General features: G+C 43.8%; 1 protein-coding gene across 6 annotated transcripts in view; it reads right to left on the bottom strand.

Moving 5' to 3' along the window:
• Nucleotides 1-26267, bottom strand: part of FAM169A (family with sequence similarity 169 member A) — a 988180-nt gene that overhangs the window by 81534 nt on the left and 880379 nt on the right. For 5 of the 6 annotated variants that reach the window (XM_069627477.1, XM_069627479.1, XM_069627476.1 and 2 more), the window contains one exon: nt 16437-16625. The exons of the other annotated variant lie outside the window; for it this stretch is intronic. In XM_069627477.1, coding sequence (XP_069483578.1) covers nt 16437-16625 — 189 coding nt within the window. The remainder of the gene's footprint in view (nt 1-16436; nt 16626-26267) is intronic. 6 annotated transcript variants of the gene reach the window in all.

The raw sequence follows: 26267 nt of genomic DNA, 5'->3' as shown, positions 1-26267 counted from the left end.
CCGATCTACTGCCTGATGCAGTTGCTACTTGAACAACCAGACTCTCTGGAGTTGGATGTTTAGACAAAAATTCAGGGTCAGTAGTAGATACCCCATATTTGGCTGATAACTTCTTGATAACCGCCGGGATAACCTCAGGAGTTTCCCAGTAAGCCAATATTTTTCTTTGTAATGCAGTGTGAAATTGAACCACAGGATCCTCCTGTGGGCCTTTAACTAAAATGTCTGTAAGGTCATCCTGTTGGAATGCAGGTGAAGTTTTATACCAACCCATGAATTGTATAATTCTTGCCATTAAAATTCTGTAAGGGGTCTCGGCATGTTCCCCTGGGTCTGGTTTGGCACATTCTATTTCTGGGGAAATATCTAACCCACTTGCCTCATGTAAGGATTCTCGAAGATCCTTGAACCTATTTTCCTCAGAGGTAAATTCCTCTGGTTCAGGTGTTGCCGATCTCTGCAACCCATAGGGTCTTTCTTGATCCAAATCCTCCCCTTCCTCATAAATGGAAGACAAATGTCTGAAATGATCAGACCTAGGAAATGGCTTAAATCCCATTTCCAGAACAGAAGGGGCTAAATTTGTCATAATTGGTTGAGAAAATGTCAACGTCGTCGACGCAGACGTTAAAGGCTTTGAAAACACTGAAAAAGGCGTTGAGAAGATTGGAAGAGGCCTCGAAGAACTAGAGAGGATCGGAATCCTACTTGCGGTTGTCAATGACCTTCTCGAAGTCGTGTTAGAGGCCCGGGTATGACCACTGGCTGTGAGGTAGTGATGGCCGTGGGTTTGTTCTTTTTCGGCGTCGATTCGATCGACCTATGCATCGATGATGCAGATTTATGCATCGAAGGGACTTTCGACGATGGCGTCGATGGCACAGCGCCTTTGTTCGAGGGTTTGTGACGCTCTCGAGTAGTTTCTTTCGCCGGGTGCAACGACTCGCAGCGTTTCGATTTTTCGGGTCTTTCACCCAGGGTATCACCCTTAGCTGTCTTCGAGGGGGGTCGAGGCCACTTTCTCGAAGACGCTAAGCATCCTTTTACGGAATTCCTCCCACTCAGCCTGAGAGCTATGTTTTGTGGGGCAGGTGACTCTTTCCGGAGAAACAGAAGAAGAAGACGAGGAAGGGGATCTTCGACGTCTCTTACTTGAATGCTTGGATCTCGAAAAGTGTTGGGAACTGCTTTGAGACCTAGAACGTATGTTTCCTGTGTCGGACGAATGTCTCGACTCTGTCGAGGAAACTTTCGAAGGAGTTTTAACCGTCTTACCTCTCTCAAGCTTCCCCTTACGCTCCTTCAAGGCTTTCCCCGTCATGGACATGCAATCCTCGCACTCCGAACATTGGTGCTCCGATCCCAGGCACCACAAACCGATCCTGTGAGGATCGGTCAACGACATTTTCTTTCCACAGTCTTGACATTTTTTGAAGCCGGACCGTGGAGTCGTCGGTTCGGATGAGGAAGCCATTGAGTAAGAGTTGGTATTCGAGGAATAATGAAGAATATATCTGACTAACGAACTGAGCAACGCGATTCCGAAGCCCAGGAAGCGCGGAAAAACGGAACTGAGCAACGGACGCTGCGTGAGTCTATTTATACGCATGATGACATCGGCGCTGATACGGAGGCTGTTGAGGGACATCGGCTCGAGGGACGTCGACGTGCAGCGCCCTCTACTGAAAACATTTTTCCCCGAGGCCAGCAAGCTGGAGATGATCCATCAAGATAAGGAATACGTCGGAGGATACAATCCCTTCGAAAATAAACATTACTTTATAGCCCCCAGCTCAGCCATAAGAAACCATTTGTGAATTAGTCCTAACGCCATCTTTTAAACCAGGCCCGGAAAAACAATCTCCATGTAGAAATGCAGCTCTCATCCATCATCCGCAGCGCCTCGCTCAGCCAGCCCACACCATCGGCTCCCCCTTGGCATATGTGCGTGAGCCCTGTTCTCACGGAAGCCAGCCATGCCTTGTTACAATCCTGTGGTATGATTTCCGAAAGAATGTGCTCTGCGAAGAGTGTGTTACAGTGTGTAGTCATAAACCAAGTGGCCATTCATCTCCACTAAACTTCTTGTGCCCTCCCAACCACTGTCCCCAACCCTCCAGCGCACCGATAACTCGCGGACCCCAAACACAGCCCTAATCCTGTGTGACAATATATTTTCCAAAAGAACAACAAACGTCTATCTATCTTATGAGGACCCAAGCGGGCCAGATGGCAAATCAAACCTTTGGGGTTGGCACCTGGGTGAAAGGTTTACGGTATCAAAGAGAATCCAAAAGGGTAAAGGTTAGAATGCCAATATATTAGCTCATGTGACCAAAATAGACCCATTCATGCTAGATTTTATGGGTGCCATTATTTCTGCATTATCAGATCCTGTTCGTTTTATATAGAAAGATGTGTGCCCACTTGCCCTGACCTTCACACCACAGCGATGAGCCCAGCTGACCCACGTGTGCCAAGAGCTACGGAGAGAAGGCGGCCAATTATCAGCTTGTTTCCCATATAGTATCAACTTTTCTGTAGGCTCCTCACCGATGCAATGCTAGAATGTGCACCCTATTCATGATGTCATCAGTGATGCTGGTACATTGATACTGGAGGGGGGATGGATGGGCATGAGGCGAGTGCAAAAGGCCCTCAACACTGCTGAAGGGAGACACTTATGTGGATTGCAAAGGCGAGGTCTTGCAGAGTGGAGTCTGGAGACACTGGGTCTCGGGAGGCCATGAGAACAATGGTCACCATGCAGAAGATCGCTTTGGGAAGTGTACATGGTATTTGGCACCTTGGCCGTTAAAGTACTGGAGTGGGGTATAATGGAGGGGGCATGATTTGTTGCAGACGATGTACAAAAAGACACAACCATTATTTAATGTCTCTCAGAAATGAGTGAGCGTGTTCTTGATTCACTGAAAAATTGAAACACCTATTCATATATGCTCATTTGTATTTTATTAAGTTTGGTGATGTTTGCACATGTTTGCAACAAAGGTTGCACCACAGTGTCTGAAAATGCCCTTTACGGTCCGCGGTCAGTGGGGAATTTTGGGAGAATGGCTCCAACGACAAAGGCAGGTATTATTCGTCAAACGCAGAATCAAATCCTCCCATAAAGCCACCATGTAAATGAATGGTAGGCCACTAGCCTGTACCACCTGTGCAAGAGAAACATACATACTGTAAGTGTTCCAGCCTTACTTGAAAATGCATGCTGAATTCTATGACATAGTGGCCCTTACAAATGTCACTTTATTGATAAATGAACTTGGGCTTTGGAGTCTAGACACATTGCAAGAGTGAACACCCATTCAATCCATAACGGTTTGGGCCACAGAGAAATATTGATTCTTAGTTGAAAGTGAAACACACGTACGCGATGAACACTGCGCTTTGCAAAAAGATAGAGAAATATATATCCAATTTGAAGACTAAATTCATTTGTCGGTGATCGATCCAAGTGAAGACAATGTAGGGTACAAACATGAAATATTATTCGTCTTGGTGGTCAAAATGACATCACACCTAGAGTACACTTACTCGTTACTTGGATTGCGAGGGGGAACTGTTGCGAAGTTCGTGCATAAGCACCATTATAATCCCCAACACGGACCTTGTGAGGCATGCTGCCTTGAAGTCATGCAGCTTCGTAACGCATATCGGGGGTGTGTCTTCTTCTGATATGTAGGCCAAGCATCCAGAGTTTTCTTTGCAGCAGCAGATCTCCACCTCGGTTGGCATGACCTTGTAGCGATCGCAGGTACATCAGGTGGAAAGGTCTTCCATGTGACTAGGCTCTTGCTCCGGTGATTCATCTTCCCAACTATCGTTTGATTCCCCATAGTTTCCGCACCTTTCTCTTTCAATTACTTCCTGCTTGGAATACTCAGGCTCGTACTGGTAGGGCTGTATTGCTGCCATTATATGACTAATTTTTTAATGAAACGCAAGTAACGATTGAGATCAATAATAATTCTAGTCCAAGTATCTGTTTGCATGGGCTTTGTGCTAAGAAAGTAGCTGAACAGAGCAGAAACGAGTCACAGGCAATCAAAGAAAAGACAGTGAAACATTTGAAAAAGCAACTCTGAAGTTGTCTGATGAGAAGCAGTCTGTTTATACTTATTGAGGAAAGAGGCATCCGGTCATTTCCATGGAGACACGTCAATAGCTTGCGCACAGAGAACCTTGACATGAGACGTGCATTGGCTTTATGAAAAGGGGCGTAATCGTCGAGTGAGGTCAGCTTCAGGCGATATGATTTATTGCCGCAGGGGCAATTGAATTTAGGGCGACGATCCACGGAAAAGATTAGCACAAGAAGGCCGCACCCGACTCCCCGTTTTCGCATGTGTAAAAGTGAGGAAAACAAAGGTAAGATGCATAGGAACGTTTTTTTACGTTTGATCACCGTATGCTGAAAAACACATGCCCGAATGATCGGGACAATAATATTTTTGAGCGCATTATTCCTTTAAGATTGGTAAATACTTAGTCTGTTTTTATCTGGGCGTGTAGGGGAATTGAAATATTGTATTTATGACTTGAAAATACCTTGCCACGGAACAGTGCTTCTGTGACCTTGCTTCCAGTGCTAAATCTTCAGTATTCAGGAAGTCGTAGGTTGGCAACACTGTACTGTGGATCTGTAGAGTTCCCCGAGTGTTCCGCAGATGTTGTGAAATTACTCCTTGGATGTACTGGATGAACCTGAAAACTGCATCAACACACTCGCAATCATTGGTGAGTGAAGAAAAATCATTTCCCGTAAAGGGAAAGTGGTCTATTTTTATGTTTAATCTGCTCAGAGGGTGTTCTCAATCACTCTCTCTTGGAGGAAGTGCCTGTCCTCGACATGAGAGTTCTTACATGGGTTGGGCAGGGCTAGGGCTAACTTGCCTTAATTGACTGTTGGGGTGGGGCGAGTCCAGATCTCCTCGAATGATCTGAAGTGAAGCACTGTGATTGCTCCCAGCTATGTAGAGGAAACCATGGTTTGGTGACTAGGGATCCTCATCATATTGCGCCTAGGCCCACAATTTTCTGGCTCAGGGTGCCATCCCGAGTCACAAGGGCTGAAAATTGCCACTGGATTTCTGAGCTGTGTGATGTGTGGGTGGATTAGAAAGATCAGGTCCAATCAGATGTATACATTTGAGGGGTTCCAAAAGTGTTCTACCATACTTGGGGGATGCAGCGGTGGTTCTCACGATGCACCAATACTATAGCTGCCTCTTGTGGGGTTTCAACATGGCTGTTAAGTGTTTTCTGCCTGAATTCCTCCCACTGAACGGGGGCCTAGGGTGAGTAGTTAAAGGGTTTTAAGGTCAGAAAATAGTCTTAATTTATTTTAATGTGATAGGCAAAACAAATTATTACGGATGTCTTGCAAGACAAACAGACGGCATTCTAGTATTAATCTAATCCCCACCCAACTAACCCGCCACGCCTCCCAGATGAACTCCTTTTGTGCGCTCCAGACAACTGACCCCACGACATCCAAAGGCACTTACCAGGCCTTCCGGTGTATTATTCCGGTCTCACCTACCACAATCATATTCTTTGTCCCCTGGTATTAATCCCTTGTTTGTGTTTATGTCCAGGAGGTGTCACGAGACTAATCCGTTCCTGGTAAAATATTGCAATGATTATGTAATTCCGGTGGAGTCCTCCTTAGGCGAAGGGCGCAGGCCTCCGACCCCATCACAGCTTCCGTTGTAAATTGAGAATTAATTGCAAAAACTAGTTCATAATTGGCACTGAGTCAGCGGCCTTGTCTCAGTGACCTGGGACTGGCTCAATGCCCAGAGTCAGTACTTTCAGTGTGTCTCCGCAAATCAATATGGCAGCAACCAGCATTGCCAATACTGATGGGATACCCTAGCCACAAGTCAACTGAGATTTAAAGAAAAATAATAAACACTAAGGGGCTAGAGTATGGTGTTCTGGCAATATGTTAAAAGAAAGTCCCTGCTTTCTTTTGCCAAGGAAGCTCATCCCGGAGCTGCCTACCCTTCTGCCCTCCAGTCATGATCACATGTATCCCCATTCTCAATATGTCATTATTATTTCTCTTATTTATTCATTTTATTATTTTTGTTAGCCTGGGGTCCATCAAGGGGAATGGTACCTGGACAAGCTTACATGAGGATACATCTTCCGACTCCCGAGAAGGGGATTCACATCTTTTCAAAAAGAGATAAAAGTAATGGTGCTTGGAGGATGAAAACTCCTGGAGTGGGATCTCCTTCACCTTTTCTTCTTGTTTTTGTTTGAAGAATATAAACAGGCATGCAATTTCTCTGGGTTCCTTGGGGTTGAAGGCGCAGAGGAGGCCAGAGGTTTAGTAGAGGTCTTGCCAGCCGTGTTGAAGGTCACTTGCTCCCTGACGGCCTTTGAGATCAAAGAAGCCGCCCTGTAGTGATCTGCTCCCAGACATGAAAACCAGCACTTGTGTGGATCAGACACTTAAATCTACCAGCAGTTCTTACAGAGCTTAATGCCCAAAGGATTAAGAGGAGACATTACACAGTAAGGAAATAGTAAAGCAAGATCTTCCTGAAGCATGCAGCAACAAATGAACTCAGGTTATGGGGGGCAGGCAGCTCCAGATATACCACCAAAGACATCACATTCAGAGTCATGGGCAGCAATGACACAGAGGCGAAATGGGGCTGCATTGCGCCCCCTGGTGGCTGAAAGTTTCCAAAGCCAAAGTTTAGTCTGTGTGGACATTTCTATGATAAGCAATATATACATTAGATTGAGTCATCTGACATGTATTTGAAGATTTTGTGGTGATCAGCCATGGACATATTTGATTAATGCTGCAGCAAAAATCACTGGACAGATTTACAACAAACTTTGTTAATTGGTTAGAGACCGTGGAATCGCCACACTCTTTTTGAGTCTGGTGCACATACATCTAACATAAGGTTTACATTCTGAAAAGTGAAATGTAGACATATACAATGGTTGGGTATGCTGACAACATCTGAACCATAATATTGTATTTTGCATACTAATCAATGTGGCTGCTGAGAACTGGCTAATCTGATTATCTGAACACCAAGATAGCATCATTATTGAATCAGAATAATGGCTGTCTATGCACCAACTTGATGTACAGATTGTTGGTAAAAACAGGGATTGGGCATGTAGGGCATTCTGTGACACCAGGCTTGGCAGCCATGGTCACTGTGCCTGGGGCATGGTCTTTGTTGCGTTATAATACGCCTTACTCCGTTTAATATCTTTCTTTAACTACCTTTCCCAAAGCCTTTCACATTTCAAGTTCCACCGGCCTCATTCTACCACATTCCCTTATATTACTATTACACTACAACAACCCCCCCTTATCATCTAAGTTCATACCCATATACTTATCAGGTCTGTATCTACATTTGCTCAATCAGGCGTGACGGCTTGCGAATGACTATGAGGCTGACCCCGTACATCTGTTTCCAGAGACTCAAGAGTCCTGTAAACACACCGATGAAGAAACTCCAGAACTTCCAGGAGTGCTGATACCAGGCGGTTCTCCTTCATCCACTTCCACATCAAGTTTCTCTTCATCAGAATTATCTTGGAACATCCTTCAAAAGAATGAAGCATTCCTGGTTATCTCACAGTCATCCCCCACAGCTGCAATCATAGGTCCTTTAACCTCATTCACCACTAAGGGCATCGGCCTATACCTTTAATCCAACTTCGCTGCTGGACCAACAGTCTCACCAACTGCCAGCTGATGTTCCTTTGCTTTCCTCTTGCTATCTGTTTATTCTTTCATTCTTCTCCTTCTCACACTCTCCCTTTCTCAGATCTCATCATCTTCACAGGATGTATAGTCCTCGAGTTGTGGAAGCCTAGTTCTCGGCTTGTACCGTATCATCAATTCTATAGGTGAAAAACCAGTCATTTCATGAATCGTGTTGCGATAACTCTGCAACATCTGTGATATTGCTTGTGGCATTGACATATGGTCTGCAACAGTCTGATGTTTGAATCCCAAATGCAAAATGAAATGCAAAGGCGGTCCACTGTCAGTCTTAACCACATTAGGGACACCTCACTCACTGAACAGCTCATCCAGGACTACCACCACATGATGAAAAGCTGTAGATGCCACAACATGTTTGACCAAAGGAAACCGTGAGTACTCGTCCACCACCACCAACAAATGGCCTCCCTCCTCTAATATCCCATAGAAATCAACTTCCACACTCTGCCGCAGACCATCCGGCTAAGACACTTCTTGCAGTTGACATACAGATTTGCTAGGCACAGTCACCTGACCAGCAAAAGAATTTTGAAACGCATCCTCAACAATTGTGTCCATGTACGGAAACCACACCGGGTTGCTCAGTATTTTCTTTGTATTTGCAACCCCACGATGACCCTCATGCGCCAGAATCACAAAAACTTTTCATAGACTTTTCGGGGCTACTAGCCGACTTGCCCTGAGCAACACCCCTTGGACAGTTGAAGTCAGCTCATTGCATACTCTTGCCAACCTCTGCAGATCCCCTCTATCCACCCTTTCTTCTCTGACCTGTTCTGCAGCCAGACGTCGCCACCTACCAGCTCTAGTTAGCCGAACAGCCGCTTGGATCGTGGGATCAGCCTTGCTTTTTTCCACAAACATCTCCTTCATGATGGCTGGCGGCAAATCATTAAGGGACAGGTATGATATGTACACCTCTGCCTCTTTTTGCATCTCATTCTCAGGAGTTCCTTCAGGATGTCGAGACAAATAGTCTGCCGGGTTGGCCTCCTTTCCCGGTTTGTGAATTATGCTATAATCATACTCTTGCAGACATATGCCCCACCTCTCTATGCGTGGAGGCCTTTTAACTCTAGGTTTCTAAAGAGCGACAGAAGGGCCTGGTGGTCTGTTATGAGAGTAAACGGCTTGCCAATGACAAAATGATTGAACTTCTCACATGTCCAGACTGCAACAAGACTTTCCCGCTCAGCTTGTGAATATGCCTGTTCAATGGTGTTCAAAGCCCTACTAGCATATGCCACAATGCATCTATCTCCTCAACCCCTTTTCTGGGTCTGTCTGAGCCAAGATAGCACACAAACCAACCGGACTAGCATCTACTGTAATTTCAGTTTCGCAACTAGGATTAAAATAAGCAAGCTGTCAGTCACTAGTCAGTTCTTTTTTGATTCTTTCAAAAGCATCCTTACAGTTCTCATTCCATAGAAATGCCACTTCTTTCTTCAGCAACTGCCAGAATGGATCAGTCAACATTGCATAGTTGGGAAGATATCAAGCACAATAGCCAGTCATTCCTAAGAAAGATCTCAATACCCGCTACATGCTTTGGAGCTTCCAGACCTAAGATGGCATTCATTTTGTCAGGGTCTGCTTTGATTCCCTTCTCTGAAAATATGTGACCAAAGAATCGTAAGCTATGCTTATTTATATCAAACCGTGGGCCATTTAAAGTCAGACCATTGTCCTGCAAAATTTCAGATACTTGTTTCAATGCTTCATCATGCTGACTCTGGGTAATGCCATATACCAGAATATCATCACTGTAGTTGAATGCATTCCTTGCTGTTGCTATGAGTCTCCTAATCCTCTGCCGAAAAACTTCAGCAGCAGAGTAAATGCCAAAACTCAGGCGCTTGTACCGAAACAGCCCTTCATGTGTGGTGAACGTTGTAATAGGCCTAGATTCAGGATCAATTACCATTTGATGGTACCCTTGATTCAAGTCAAATTTTGAAAATACGGTGGCCCGAATCAGTCGAAATATCTCCTCAATATTGGGCCCATAATGTCTCTCTTTGTATCGCAGCATTGGGAATTTGCATGTCCACACAGAGCCGAAGACGACCATCCACCTTGGGTACCACCACAAAATCAGACACCCAATGTGTGGGACCATCGACCCTTTCAATGATGTCATTATCAAGCAGTTTTTGTAACTCTTGAGAGACCCTTGCCTGAAGATGAAAACCTATCCGTCGAGGATGGTTGAGGTACAGGACGGACAGCAGGATCAATATGTAGACGTATGACACTGTATTTCAGCTTCCCAACACCTTGGAATAATTTCGGAAAAGCCACCTTCAGCTCTTCCAAGTTTAACTCCTCCTCCGCTAAAGCTTGCAACTCATGATGTTGTTGTGGAGGACATGCTTGTATCGTCTCGGACCGATTATATTTGACATCAATAAGTCGTAACTCAGTGGCAGTCTTACAGCTAATGAGGCATCTACCTATCACTGGACTACTTATGACATGTATGTTGACTGACACACCTTGACCCTTCTGAATTAAATCACATTGAAATTTCCCTTTAGAGGCTAATGGCCATGTCTCTCTCCATTGAAAAATGTGAGCCCTTGACGACCGTAAAGGATACATGTGGGCTATTCCTTCGTAGGCTCTTTCACTCATTACATTCACTGTGGTAGCTGTATCAACCAGAAAAGGTATGTGTTGCCTACACAAACCTATTTTAACTTTTATGGCAACTCTGTCATCAAGTGTATCATAGATCAGTCTGACATATTCTTTGCTATATCTGTCATATTCTTGATGTTGATCTGTATTCAAGTGCTCTTCTTAGATCGGCGGATTTTCATAAGGGTCCCCAAACTGCATTTCCACTTGATTTTGAACTTGGCATGACTGTAGGGCCTGATCCTGTTCTTGACCTGACTGTTCAACCAACTCCATCTGTAAATTTTCCATGGCCCTGATGAATCCTGGTTGCTGGGCCGGATGACTCACTCGGGCACCTGCATTGGGCCTTCTAATGTCTTTCTCTTGATATGGTTTTGTGTTAGACATTTTTTGCATATCCAACCTTCTGCTTGGGAGCATCAGTATGTTGGACCTGTACAAAGGCTTTAGCAGCGCTCTCTCTGCACATTGTTTGAAAATCTTTTTCCTGGCCACATCGCATACACATTTTGGCCAGGGTTGGGTATTGGCCCATATGTGGGAATTCAAATCCACAATGATGGCATTGTCTTTCAAAAGGACGTTTACGGCTATTACTCCACCCCTCTTGGCGAGGTGATGTGACAGATGGTGTACCAGAGTATCTCCTCTGCCCTTGCATGTTTGGTCCAAGAGCAGCAATGGTATCTAACCTCTTTGGATTCTCTATATTTGCTGCCCGAGTGCCAACTCTCTCACACAGTTCTAATACCTCCTTTAAAGGAAGAGGCTTCTTCAGAAGATGCTTCCGGAATTGCGATGATCTGCATCCCTCAATGATTCTCAATCTTATTGCCTCATTGTCACTAAAATTTGCAAAATCACAATACGCTGCTTTTCTTTATAGCCATAAGACAAACTGGGCTATAGTTGCATGCAGAGCCTGCATGCATTGATTGAATGTATAGCGTTCATAGTCTCTATTAGGAGGAATTATTAATCGCCCACTTATAGCCGTTACTAGGAGTTGATGGGTCTCATTACAAGAGTGGCGGAATGGGTTAACAGGTGCCGCAAAACGATACAGACCCGTTAACACCATTCTGCCACATTACGAGGTTCCCTCGCAGGACCCGCTCTGCATGTATGGTTTCCCCAGACATGCAGAGCGGGTCCCGCGAGGGGAAGAGGGAGCTAACAACGGGCCGGTCGTAATCGGCCCGTTGTTAGCTCCCTTCCCCATTCCCATTCAGCCCAATGGGGGCTGAATGGGAATGGGGAAGGTCCGGGCCCTGGTTCCTGGAGGGAGGAATTACCCGGTAATTCCCCATTCTGGGAACCCGGAGCCGATTTTGGCGGCAGCCATACCGCCAACATCGTAATGAGGCCCGATATTTTCTCTTCTGGAGTTATGGTCTCAATGACGTTCTTCATTTCCTTTCCTACCAGATTTATAAAGATGTACAATTCATTTGGGGCATCTTGATTTCCTACCACCCTTAGAAACTCCTCAAACTCATCCACCCATTCTTGCCAGCGTGGTCCCTGGTCATCTTGTGGTTCCAGGTTGAATGGATTTGGACGGCGTAGATAGCTGACTGGATTCGTGTCCATAGGTATTCCAGACATGCCTTGACTTGGATTTAAGTCTCCACTTGCATTGTCAGATGACATTTTCCTTTATTTTAAGCGTGCGTTGTGTGGACGTTTCAATGTTTTGACTTAATCCACTATATGAAAAACTAGGATGACAATTGTTTGCAGAGTTTCAATTTTGCTATGCAACTGTAGTAGTCAAAGCTCTCTGTCCTGTTTTGTTTTTATTTATCCTTATTATAGAGGATTTGTTAGGTATTTTGTTGTTTGCCTTGTCTTTCTCAATAATCATAACATCTATGCAATATATCTTTCAATTCTTCAGTTGTTGTGAAATCTTGTTGACTCTGCTGTGCAGTTTAGCCCTTTTGCTTCAATTGTCGTTTTTATTTTATTTGCTCTGTTGCATTTACCTCTTTCTTTATTTATTTCTCTTAGCTTTGACCTTTTTTGCTGACTTATTAGCTCTTTTCTCTTTGTTGATTATGTTGCCTTTCTGTGTTGATTTATTGAGGATCGTTATTGTTTCTTTTTGTATTTGCAAAATAAAACCATTCCATGGTCTAATCATGTGAATTTTGAAATGCTTTGTTGCGACGACGTCAGCTAACGTGTTATTTCACACAATGCAACATTTTGTTGCTGCTTCTTTATTACATTTTACATGCCACTGCCTTTACGATATCCGAATCACTTCATCATTGATCGCTTAGTTTTCATTTACGTATGTTGCGTTGCTATGACAACTTTGGTATTTTCTTGTCTTGCTGAAACAAATATGGCCCCATGTTTCCTTACACTTTAAGGTCCCTTCCTTTAACTTTTTTGACGTTACGCAGTGACTTTCACTGATCTTGGAATTCTGTGCTTCACGTTTTATTAAGTTCTGTTGCTGTTTCAAAAAATGCAGCAGCTTGTTTTATAAATGAATATATGTATTACCATATTACGTGTTAACCAATAGACTGCGGTTTTTAAATGTGCATATAAGACGGCTGCGCTGCGTGTCTTACCATCCTTACTTTTCTGCTTCTCTTTGTCAGCAGGCTTTTACGCATTGTCTTTGAGCTTACGGTTCCAATCTTCTTTCTTTGAATTTTTTGGATTTGCTGGTCTGTCCTTAATTTTTCTCTTTCTTTTTTTTCTTTGTCAGGTACCTGCTTAGGCTGTGTTTCCCAGCCGCCTCCTCAGGCTTCCAGTATTTCTGGATGTGTTCAGTTAATCTTGTGGGTTATTTTTCTCCTCGTCGCCAAATGTTGTGTTCTAAGTTGCACACAACTTGTTATTATATTAAGAATAACACCAGACTGCCATATACATTTTACTCCGTTTAATGTCTTTCTTTAACTGCCTTTCCCAAAGCTGTTCACATTCCAAGTTCCACCAGCCTCATTCTACATTCTACCACATTCTGTTATATTACTATTACACTACAACAGTCTTCAGTCAAACCCAGGAATGGCAAACCAGCAAATAAACAATGTTCACTATTTTCGAACATGTGCAGGAGGCATGAAGGGACAAATGGAATAAAACATATACCACAAAATGTCGAATCATTTGCAGCTCCCAGCACAAATACACACACAATCACACACTCTGCCCTATTCAGTCATGGTCAGTAGGGTTGCAAGGAAAAAACAAAATGAGAACTATACAGCGAAATGAAATATATTCCACAAAACGTACAAGATTATCCGACACAAACCAGCGGGAAAACCGAACATGTGCAGTAGGACCTGAGTAACAAAAACAAAATAAAAAATATTCGGAGAAATGAAAAATATTCTATGAAAAGATGATCTGCCTCACATAACCTGCTGTAGCATCTCCGTGCATGCTTGGTAGGTTGGAGGGACAAACCAAAATGAAGAAAATTGTGAAAAGAATATTTATATCAAAACGCAAAAGATGGTTTATTGCAAACCAACAAGCATCAGTGGCACAATACAAACACAGTAGGGCCGGAAGGACCGAGAAAATAATACCAATTGCAAAATGATAACCATTCTGACGAACCAACAACAACAGAGTAGCACACTAGAGTCATAGGGTCAAAACAAAGTAAGAAATAGTGTGCTAAATGAAAAATATTTCAAACAACGCACAAGATGATTGAGTGCAACCAACACACAGTAGGCACACCGTACATACACAGGAGGGTTGAAAGAATGAAATGAAAACATTCTGCAAAATGAAAAATATTCCATGAAATGCACAAGATGAGCGGCCGCACACAATTTCCAGTAGAGCTACTATACATGGACAGTATAGTCGGAGGGACAAAACAGTGTGAAAAGTTGTCTTCGCAATTAAACATATTCCACAAAAAGCTTAAGATTATCTGCTGCAAAGCAATATGCAGCACAGTCAACATGCATGCACAGCTGAGTCGGAGGGACTAAACAAAATGAAACCTATTCTGCAAAATGAAACCTATTCTGCAAAGTGCACAAGATGATCAGGTGCCCCAAACTGGGGCTGTTGTACATGCCCAGTAGCTGCAAAGTGACAAACTAAAATAAAAAACAAATTAAATTCGAAATGGTACTTGGAAATCCGAAAATGAAATTATTTTGTGAAACACACCCAACTCGCAGTAGAGCCACCGTAATTGTGCTGTAGGTTTCGGAGGGACAAAATGAAATAGAAAGTGACACAAAAAACATCCTCTAAAAATGAAAACTATTTGCTAAATACACAATGGGCCTCATTACAATTATTACATTACAATTACATTTACGGTAAAACCAGGAAGCCGCCGCCAAACTTGCACATTTTTCCGGGCCCTGGCAATGATGAAATACAGGGCCATTACAACCCTGGCGGACCCTGTAGTTCCCCCGTTGCCAGGGGCCGGAAACGTTTACTCCCCATTCCCATTTGAGCCCTAAAGGGCTCAATGGGAATGGGGAGGCCGGATGCACCGACGTGCACTGCTCGCGGGTGCCGTTCCGCCCACCAGGTCCGACCTGGCGGGTGAAAAGGCACCCGCGAGCAGAACTCTTAGTTTGCCGGTCCGGTAACTACGGTACCGGCAAACTTGTAATGAGGCCCAAACTTGTAATGCGGCCCAATGTCTGCAGCGCCCCCAATTTGCACACCAACATTCAGTCATGCACAGTTAGGCCGATGGGACAAAAGGAAAACACCTTTGCTGCAAAATGAAAAATATAATACAAAAGGCAGCAAAACCATCATGCAGTGGGGACACCATATATGTAAAGTAGATCGCATGGACAAAGCGTAATGAAGAACATGCCTCAAAATGTAAAAATGGTTCCATTGAATGCACAAGGTGATCGAGCAGTAGTGCCACCGTACACGCATAGTATGGCAATAGGGGCACAATTAATGATAAATATACTGAAAATGAAAAATATTTTGAGAAAATGATAGGATGATGATCTGTGTCAGCTTAACTCATATTGGAATTATACAATACTCTCTTATAAACAAGAAATCAGAGCAAACAAGTTAAGGTTACTACCCATGAAAAGTCAGTCTAAAGTCTACAGAGGTTGGTAATGCCATTGTCCAGTTTAACCTATGATTAATCACTTAATATAAAATAAAAACAACTTTGTTGAAATCTTACGACAACCTCACAAAGATCAGGTCCTAGAATAAGACACAAACACACACACACCACGCCGCCCCTTGGGCCAGCTTACTTTTTTGCTGTAATCCTCAACCAACACTGTACAGTGCTCTGTTGCTCCCTAGCTAGATCTGCACTATGTAAGCCCAAATACAAGCACATATACAACAGAACTATATTAACAAAACATAAAACACTATTAACACAGTAACATCAATCCAAACAAAAGGCTGTTAAGATTCATGCACACTTAGAGGGAAAATACCTGCCAGGGCGATTACTGAGAAATCCCTAGGACAAGAGGGTCCCATACATGTCTTGCCAGGTAGCTGTTGCGTGGCTGTCTCCTCGTCCTTCCATCCAGTACCAAGGCATCTTGGTACTGTCAAGACAACTTCACAAACAGGGCAAAGACCCCAGCCACGACGAACATGCTAACAATGTAAAATAAGTATGTAAAGGCCCTGAGAAGGAGAGTGGCTTGCTAAGCACTATACTGGGCAGATGCCTTCCAGTTTTTGTTTGATATTAGAATAGGGATGGACTTTGGACCTGAAAACCAGTCCCTATGGCACATACATTAGATTACTCCTCCTTTCTTGCACTGTTTCGCCTACATCTATCTCCTTTTGTAAGTCTTCCTTCAATCCAATGCTGTTACATCCTAAAAAAAGGTTTTTGAAACCCGTCTTGTGTTTGCTTTCTATGATCACAACCTGTGACAGTACATTTACAACATCAGATATAAAACTATTCTGCCTCAAACAACTACATATTACACATTTTTGTATAAACCATTTTTATCCAAATCAACACCTGGTCAGGTGGAGCGTCCAGAGTGATGCTGGATGTTGCTATGGTTACTGGAATAGGCACCACCACATTTTCTTTTTCTGGATTCCCGGTCTCAACAGATTCCCCATCAGAAAGAGCATTGCTAGTTCTGGGTACAGCTTCTAGCAGTTCCTCTGTAAAGTCACTGTTCTGTGACTCCGGTGCTGTTTTCTGGAATGACATTTAAATAAACAACATGTTAAAATGTATCAAGCATAGAATAATTAAAATAATGTGCTAGGAAAACAAAAATCTGGTAATCACTGAGATTCGTGTCCTCAAAGGTCATTGAAGTGCTTTCTTAAAATGAGAGATCCATCTTTTTATCTATGTGCAATTAACCTTATTTTTCTACAGGTAATGAAAAATTAGAAATCCGTTTCCTTCACGAACAAAAAATGTAAACTGACTCAGAATACTCAATCAGAATGATTCAATCTTAGATTCTGCTGACTGGTTGATAACTATCAGGGGGTGTGACTCCATGGTGGTCATGGTAGAGGGAAGCATGGGCTCTTTCTCCATGCACTCCAACATGGTCTCCTGTCAGTGTTCATTGCGAAAGAGGTGCAGACAGTGTGCATATCAGGAGTTAAAGAGATTGCTCCAGCTACGACCAAAGGGTATAGAAGGATGAGTTCAGCCGTCTTGGTTGAGGCATCGGAGAAAAAACACTCCAGCTCGGTTTGTCTACGGGCTCCTTCATCGCAAATGGAGGTGAAAGATGGTTACAAAAAAACACGGTTGGCCAGATACAAAGGGCAATGCCAGCTGGTATTTGATTGTGTTCTGGGGTAGGTCTTTCGGCTTTACCTTGAGGCTGTTTGACTGTAGCCACCCATTAGAGGTTCCTGCATGACATCTCATACTGGTAAGTACTACTTTAGAAAGGCTATAGTTGGGCTGAAATGTAAGCAAATTGCCTTAAAATTCTAACCACAGGGAAATATTTTCTTCAACATATCAAAGATGGTCTGCATATATAGGTTTATTTTTTAGTGTTTTCTTAGAGCACAGATTAGAAACTTAATTATTTCTAGGTAGACATAATGTAGGTTAAACCTATTCTTACTTAATTGTATTTATTGAAAATTAAAAGTGCTTAGCCAAGGAGCCTTAAACCAAAGGCATATCGAAGGCTGGAGCAGTCCCATGGCTGGGTCCTTTACAAGTCATGCTGCAGTTGTTACTTAGTTAAGGAGCTGCGAGTTCTGTGAGGAAAGCATGCAACAGACTTTAAATACATCTTCAGTATTTATAGATTTAAACAGACATGTGAACCAGTGGTGACGGTGGTTGGTATTGTGTACAAGGATGGTGGTTAAAACTGTAAGACTCCAGGGCTCCGTCCTGGGAGAGATAGTGGTTCTTAAAAGCATGTATGTATACATGGATGCACATAGAGGCTTTATAAAGTGCACACCTAGCTAGGAAGCAATGGAGCGCTGTGCACAGTAAGAGAGAATGTCAGGCAGGGGCAAACAGGGTTTTGTTTTTCCCAGTAGTTAGACGGTAGCAGGTGTTGTGGGTCTTTTATGCAAAGTGATGATTGAACAAGAGGTTTCCGTCTATGATGAAACCTGTGATCTGTCACTTAGTGCTCGTTCAGCATAAACCAGCATCACCTTTCAATGGTTTGAGTGATCTGATGATGTCCATTGTCATCTTTGATGACAGGCAGAGACTGCATAGGTGTTTTGGAACATCATTGTTGCTGGTCTACTGGACAATCTGTATACTGTATATGCGTGATTCACTATATAACCTTGCGTCTTGGCTACTACCACATGCACTATGGTCAGATCTGTATGGTCCAGGTCAATTACTGAGCCGTGGAAGGGCATCAGGATCAACAATTGTGGGCACAGTGGTCTATCACTTGTGGGACCTGCTTTCATCCTATGGAACAGCCCCTGCTTCTCTTTGACAAAGGCTCAGTTATTCTCAATGACGTCTTCATAGACGGTGCATTATTACAATGCATGTTTTAGAAGAGGTTCTTCTCATTGTCTGTCGCAAGCTCAGGTAAGAGGAATTGTGGCCATGCAGAGACCGCATGCTGATAAGACTTGGGAATGACAGGATAAGCTGAGTCGATATTCCCGCTGTTGACAGAATCTGGACTCTATGTCTGAAATGCATTGGCCATAGATTGTGCCACTCTAACAGTGAAAAGAACACTACCAATAAAAGATGCTGTTTACCCCCGTCATGAGGTTCCGACTGAAACCTGCCAAAAAGTGCAACTCTTGGTACAACTCCGATCTGACTGCCCTTAAACACAAGTGCAGAGCAGCGGAACGGAAATGGGGATCTTCATGTACACCCACTGACAAACTGGCTTGCCGCATTCTTCAAAGGTAATATAGACTCGGCATCTGTTCCAAGAAAAGAGTGTACATTCATGCCCGCATCTCCGTGGCATCTAACAACATGGCCACACTTTTTAAAGTCCACAGGGAGCTGCCAACCTTGCTGAAGCCACATCCTCTACTTCACCCACCCAGGCCCTTTGCTTAGCCCTGGCCATGTATTTCACCACCAAAACATAGGACATCCTGTCCTCACCGTCTTCCGCTCCCACTCCTGCACCAACATCTCTTGGGCCCCCATTTGGCTACCCCCAACCTTCCCCCTCTTCTCTCCTCCCTCTTCCCAGTCACACCTGATGAGGTCTCTAGACTAGTCCGGTCTATGAAAGCCTCTTCCAAACAGGTGGACCCCTGCGACTCCAAAACCATCAAGGACAACATTGACACTCTCGATCCAGCCTTGGCCGACCTCTGCAAACTCTTTTGCCACTGGAGTATTCCCCTCTCTTCTCAAGCCCTCTCTTGTGTACCTTCTGCTTAAAAAACCCTTCGCCGACCCATCTATTCCGGCAAACTATTGCCCGATCTCCATGTGCCCCTTTCCTGTGAAAACTCCTGGAGAAGCTGGCTATCACCCAACTTACCCGTCACACTGAATCTGTTGGTTGTCTACATGACCATCAGAGGCATTTAAACTGCTCTTCCGAACACCCGTGAAGACATGCCCTCAAATCTTGGCTCCAACGCTCCCTCTGTCCTCATTCTTCTTGGCCTCTCTTCTACTTTCGATACAGTAAGCCACAACATCCAGATCACCTGCCTCCGTGATATCCTGGGCATCACAGATTAGGCCCTGGCGTGGCTAGCCTCATTTCTCTCTGACCGGCCCTCCCAGGTGTAACTTGGGTCCTTTCTCTCGTCTATCACTCTCTCTACTTGTGGTGTCCCTAGGGATCTAACTTTTCTCCCTGGTTCTTCAATATCTACATGGCCCCCTTGGTCCGCAGGATCTCTACCTTTACCTCTAACTTTGTGTTATGCGGATGAGACGCAGCTCTTTTTCAGGCTACCCTCAGCCTCCTCCTCGCCCATCCATGACTGTCTATCCGCAATTCAGTCTTGGTGTGCTGCTAACGATCTCTGTCTGAATGCCAGTAAGACAGAGATTGTCCTTATTGGGACACCTGCTCCAGCTTTCCCACTTTCTCACTGGCCGGCCTCCCTTGGCCCTGTGCCTTCACCTACCAATAAGGCAAAAAATCTTGGGGTCATCTTCGACTCCACTCTCTCCTTCTCTTCGCACATCTCAGACATCTCCAAAAATCCCCACTACCAACTGCACCTCCTCAGAGGTATTCTACCTTTTCCTAACTTTCGCCCAGAGGATCACCACCTCGAGAGCCCTCCAGGCTGGACTATTGCAACAGCCTCTTTCTAAACCTTCCTACTTATTCTCTCCATCCTGTACAACTCATCCAGAACAGATCTGCAAGACTTATCCTTGGCCTCAAGCCCAGGGACCGCAACTCTCCGGTGCTTAAATCCCTCCACTGGCTAGCCGTGGCTACAAGGATCAAGTTCAAGACCCTCTACTTAACCCACAAGGCTTTCTGGGGCCGGGGCCTGCACTATCTACAACACTCTCTTCCTAAATACTCTCCCTCTAGCGTCCTCCTCCAAGTCTCTGCGGGTAAGCCGCTTTCACAAACAGATTTGGAGGTAGATCTTTATCCTCTGCAGGAGCCTTCCTCTGGAACAGGCTCCCTGCCTCTCTCCTCAAGACCTTCCTCTTCTCTCTCCCTCTACCGTGCTAACCTCCCTTCTTCCTCCTTCTCCTCCCTTACTCCGTTCAGTTTTTGCTGACAGGTTGCCTGGTTCACCTCCAGAACCTTACAGGTTGCATACCCCCCGCCAGTCTTTGCACTTGCATCCGTGCCACTGCACTATAATCAGCATTATTGCACTTTCTGCTTACGCTCTATTAGCGAGGCAACCTCTCTGCACTTAACCCAGGGCCCTGTTGGACTGGACGCGCTTGTTCCCCCACCCCATCTTCCTTGCACCTCCGTCTGTAAGCATACGTTACCCAAATGTACTAGGACTAGTAAGTGCGTCTATCCTGCCCCCCCACCCGCCTTTTTTCCTGTCCCCCACTGTAGCTAAGACACAACTAACACCTCATGCACATGCACCAGGAGAAACGCTGTCAGGCCTAATAGGCTAGTTTTTCTGTTTAGTTAATTCGGAAACTTCAAGGCCTAAGAATGACTATTGTATTCCTTTATTCCCTTCCCGCTTTGAAGCACTCCATCTGTGTATAAGTGATGTATAAATAAACAATTGCAATTACAAAGAACCCAGGATTTTTATTTTGTTTTTAACACATTGTGCTGCAGTCAAATTTACTACAAAGATGTCAGCAACACTGGTGGGGGTCCACTAGCATCTATATATATTTCGTTCCTGAATAGTGCACTTCAGATCTTGGTATATATAAAATACAGTTCTGATAAGACGCAAACTTGTGAATTGGTGGTGCCCACTCAAGCATTTTTCACAGACCCCATGTTCTGCTGTGAGTGACTGTTTGTGGGCACTTACAATAGCTGAGTTTTTAGAACCAAAACTTTGGTGTCCTCTTTCCTTTGGTTTCAGAGTGTCTACCTCTTCCAAGGTTGAGTAGTAGATTCCGGTTTTAAGTGATATTATGGATGGGGAAATACAGCATACTTGGAACAATTGTTTTTTCTCCAGATTTACAAGGACTGGCGTTTGCAGGTATAATTATACTTTTTTTTTAGTCACTGCAGGATTGTATTTACAGCTTTGATAATAGATTATATTTGATTATAGATTAAGTGCATCTAAATTAACATTATGATATGAGCTCATAGTGGATTGCGTCTTGTTTTATTGACTGGTCCAAATTTTTAAACGAATAATTCACAAAATGAAGAATGAACAGATTCGCTGGCTAGCATCCTGAGTCCCATATGCGCATGCTTGTAGGACACTTAAATTCGACTGTATGTTCTTGTAGTCCGCACTCACTTGTCCTCTCTGAGCAAGACGTTGAGACATTTTGAAAGCAAACCTTGTGAACAAGGTTCTGAGACATTTTGAAAGCAAACCTCGTGAACAATGTTCTGAGACATTTTGAAAACAAACCTCGTGAACAAGGTTCTAAGACCACTGTTTGTACTGTACTTGCTGAAAACACACACTTCTGCGCAGATCATATCTGCTACCAACTGTTCTTTGAAGCTGTTTTTCGGCCTCCTGTACTTCGCAGCAGTGATTCGAAATGTTCTAAAATCAGACTGAGGGCCTGATTCCGAGCTAATGCTAATTATAGTGTGAAAAGCCGACATTCTCCCCTCCAGTTTCCAGCACCACCATTCTGGGGTGGGTGGAAATATTGGAGGAGAAATGTGCTTCCCAACAGCAAAAGCTGCATAAATCTATCGTTTACATAGAAACATGTGCTCCAGTGGCACTGCACGCATTTTCTAAAAGACTGCCACTTTTCTAGTTTAAGAAAGTTTTCTTAAGCTTTCATTAAACTAGAAAAGTGGTGCTGCAGTCTAGGAAATACAATTTTTTAAAGGAAAAAGTGTGGAGCAGCATTTAACGGCACCTCACTCTTGCCAGCCCTGCATTTCTCATGGTTGCTAAGGCTGTTGTCAAGCAGTAAACCAGGCTCATGGTAAAGTCGTGGCTTTGATGCCATACCTCCACATTAGCACTTTATCAGAATATGGTGCTTTTAAAGGAAGTGCTCATCCTTCATGGATGAACACTTTCTTGTTTTTGCATGCACCTCGGAATTTAGCCCCGAGACACCAACAGTTATGACTGTTGTCGATGAGACTAGCTAGCTCCAACAAGGTAACAGTTGTTGTTTCTTAAAGACCTATTTAAACAGGTTTACCACCTATATACAGGTGTATTTTCCATAGGACAACCTATGGGGTATGCCATGTCTGTATTTTACTAATACCACACGGAAGTGTTGAAAAATAGGCTGGGAACACAGTTGCCCTCTTGCTGCTCTGCATACTACCATACAGGCATCCTGTGCCACATTATAATATAACTAAAAATGTGGAACCAATAACTCCCCCAGTTGATAGGGTAATGCCAATATATCTAGTGCAATGCCTGGGAGACTATCCACCCACAATAGCCCAGTAAGTATCCTTACGACGCGGCAGATGTATATGTACTGTGAACAATTGTAGGTTCACTGTTGATACACATGAAGAATTTTAGGAACTATGAGTATTTTAATTAGGGAGATCTTCCCCATCATCGACATGGGCATCTTAATCCACCTTTCCACCTACCTTTCCAAGGCCTGTAGTGGTTTATTATATTTCTCATCCAGAAATGCATCAAATCTTGTGGGGATCATTGCACCCAAATATGGCATTTGATCCTCCCCACCACTCAAAACCCAGGTCCTCACCTGCAGTGTCGCTTTGGCCTCCCTTCTGGTGCCCCGCTCTGCACCTTTTCACTGTGCATCTTTGTCCCATGAAAAGGGAAAGGACTAATGCCAGCAAGAGCCACACAGCCTTTCCTCTCCAACCATTCCGGAATGGCGTTTTCTTTGCTTTTGCTTTCACCCCCTCGCAGGCCCGCCAGTAGCACCATACAGCTTCGCATGAAGCTGCAGCCCGCCCCTTACACGTCCTCGCTTCACTTGGGCCTATACATCAGTCTTTTGGGGTCAAAGAGCCGTATTGCCTTGAGCGGTGGGCAATGTTGCTTAACAACCAACAACAATCTGGGGAAGTCAATGTCTGGGTATCAGACAAAGTCACATATCGTCAGCATATAAAGAGATGATATTCTTTAAAAATATATATATTTGCACTTCCAACTCGATGTGCTAAGTAGATAAACAAGTTGATCAATTGCTCTTGCAAAACAAAGAAGAAACAGGGGACATTCCTGGCAAATAGACCTTGCCCCGATAGTCCTATTCAGTAATTTAAGAAATGAAAACCCAGGACAGAGCATCTCAGCGCCTTTTTGGCATTCAGTGTTGCTATCACCACCGGGATGTTAGGATTCACATTATGCAGTAAGGCAATTAATCTATTTTCACTTTTGTGTTTTGCTCTCCCAGAATAAGGCATGGCTAGGAATGAGATATTCTGTGGTGAGCGCTTTGCTAGAATCTTATTGTGCATTAAGGACAGAAGCCTGTAGGAAGAGCATCTGTCCACCGGCTTATCTGGCTTGTGCAACAAAGTCATCAACACTGCCCTTGTAGATTCAGAAAGGATCCATCAGAGATCAAAGTCAAAACACAAACAACTATTTCCATACACCTGCATTCTTATCACCTGTCACTCCGCACCTGCTCACCCAAATGAAATCAATTAACTCATTAGCACACACTCTCCAGATATGCATTTCCTTAGAGAAACATGGCTCAAACGCCACCAGACCTATTACCCATGACATGCTTCCCCGACACCATCTCATCCACCACAGAGCCCACTCAAATAAACAAGGTGGTGGCATTACCATCTATATTTTTTTTTTTTTTATTTGTATATAATCATCTTAGATTTTTTAACAAAATTTCGAAAAGCAGTTGGGAAGGATACAAAAGTAAGAAGGTGAAGAAGAGATAAAGTCATTGCTGACCCTTAAAGATCTCGCTATTCTGTATTGCTTTGCCAGACAAGATGTAGAACCAGTAAAACTTTTTCATTCAATCTTTTTCATTCAATCTGTGTTGGAATAAGCACGTTGAGGATGTATTTCATAATGTTTATAGTGGCCAACTGCCATGCCTGTTTATCTCCATCAAGCAGTTTATTCCAACACGTTTCTTCCTTTTGAAGAGTAAAGTTTGTAAAAATATCTGTCAGGTATCTATCACGAATTTCTGTCGTTGATGGACAGTTCAAAAGTATGTGGCGTATAGTTTCTGTGTCCCTAGTGGACTTGCAGGGACGGCAGCAGCTTGACAAGGATTGTTGTCTAATCGCCAGTATTTCGTTAGTTTCCAGGAGATTCAGTCTAATTTTTAAGAAGTAATTTCGGGCCGCTCTATTTGGAAATAGTTTCAGGAATGGTTGGATGGAGTCAAGTTTCTTAGAGAAAGGAGGGAGGTGGCTGTTGAGTTTATACTTGGAAGCAAGGTCGTTGGTATTAATCCAGTCGAGTTCTTTGATTTTCTTGATAACTCGGACTGGGTTGGCAATGAGATCTTCTGTATTGCAGGCAACTGAGTCTAAGATGTTCAAAACTTTAGTTTCCCATCGAGTGAGCAAATGACAAGTTCCCAGTCGGATTTCTTCACTTATCAATTGATAGGCGTAGGGCGTATCTTTCTGTCTGCATTTCCGATAGAGCATGACACTATTACAATCCACAATTGATTTTAACGAGGAGAGGGTTAGTTCACGTCTGATTACTGATATCGGAGTTGTTTTCGAAAGGCCCAAGATTGGGCGCCAGAAATTTGCTTCTAGTTTTGGCCATAAGTCGTCTGGAAGATTCGGCATTGCTTCGGCGCCATATGTCAAAGATGGAATAACTTTCCCTTTATAAAAATCTCTTGCGGGTATGATTGAGAATCTGCCGTATTTGATATCAATTGCCTTCCCTTGTGTGGCTAGCTTGGTGGTTTTTGCTCGTAGGTGCTCTTGCATTGCTTTTTCCTTGTACGAGCTATCTACAATAACTCCCAAGTATTTAAAGTTAGTAACTTTCTCGATGGTAGATGTGTCTAGTTTCAAGTTCGGTGTGTATTTCTTTTTAGGAAATTTCTCTATTATCATCATTTTTGTTTTGGATTCGTTAATTTCCAAGTTATTTGACATCATGTAGAGTTTAAGATTTGCTAGTTGACGTTGAAGACCAATAGGGGTGTTGTATATATTAAAGTACAAACATGTGTGTTTGTGGCAGGATTTGAGGCGAAGCGTTGATCCTTGTACAATTCCCCACCGTTTCACCAATCTGCACCACATTTCACATAGTTGCCTGTTAGGACCCTCCGGACATTACTGAATGCATGACATTTGGACACCCCACCCCGTTCCCTGGATTTCAGCACAGGTCAAAATCTGTTTGTGGCTTGGCAAAGGGTTGTTCCTAATCGGCGAAACATCAATGTAGTCATAGAAGGACCGGTCCCAACAAGAGAAACAAAACTCGAGGTCCAGGCCCTAGGATGCACGGTTTACAAGATATTTGCAATGCAACGAACTGCACCATGCCAAGATGCGGCGACAGGTGGGGAGAAAACAGAAGGACCCAGTATGCAGTTGCACAAACTCTCGCCTCCCAACAACGTCTGCTTTGGCGTATGTCAGCCAGCCACACATGCTAATTCTCAGTGCAGTTTACTTCAGGGTGCAAAGCACATCAAGTGATAAGCCAATCGCAACAGCGACCTACAGGATGAGTGTTATCATGTCTGTCTACAGAACCTGTTCGTAGAACGGGTCCTTCTGCTAGTCTTATCTAAAGATTC

The sequence above is a fragment of the Ambystoma mexicanum genome, chromosome 6p (assembly GCF_040938575.1).
Source record: "Ambystoma mexicanum isolate Mex_15411 chromosome 6p, UKY_AmexF1_1, whole genome shotgun sequence".
In the NCBI taxonomy this organism is placed as follows: domain Eukaryota; kingdom Metazoa; phylum Chordata; class Amphibia; order Caudata; family Ambystomatidae; genus Ambystoma; species Ambystoma mexicanum.
The sequence above is the reverse complement of the archived record's forward strand: the minus strand, read 5'-3'. Positions and strand labels throughout refer to the sequence as shown.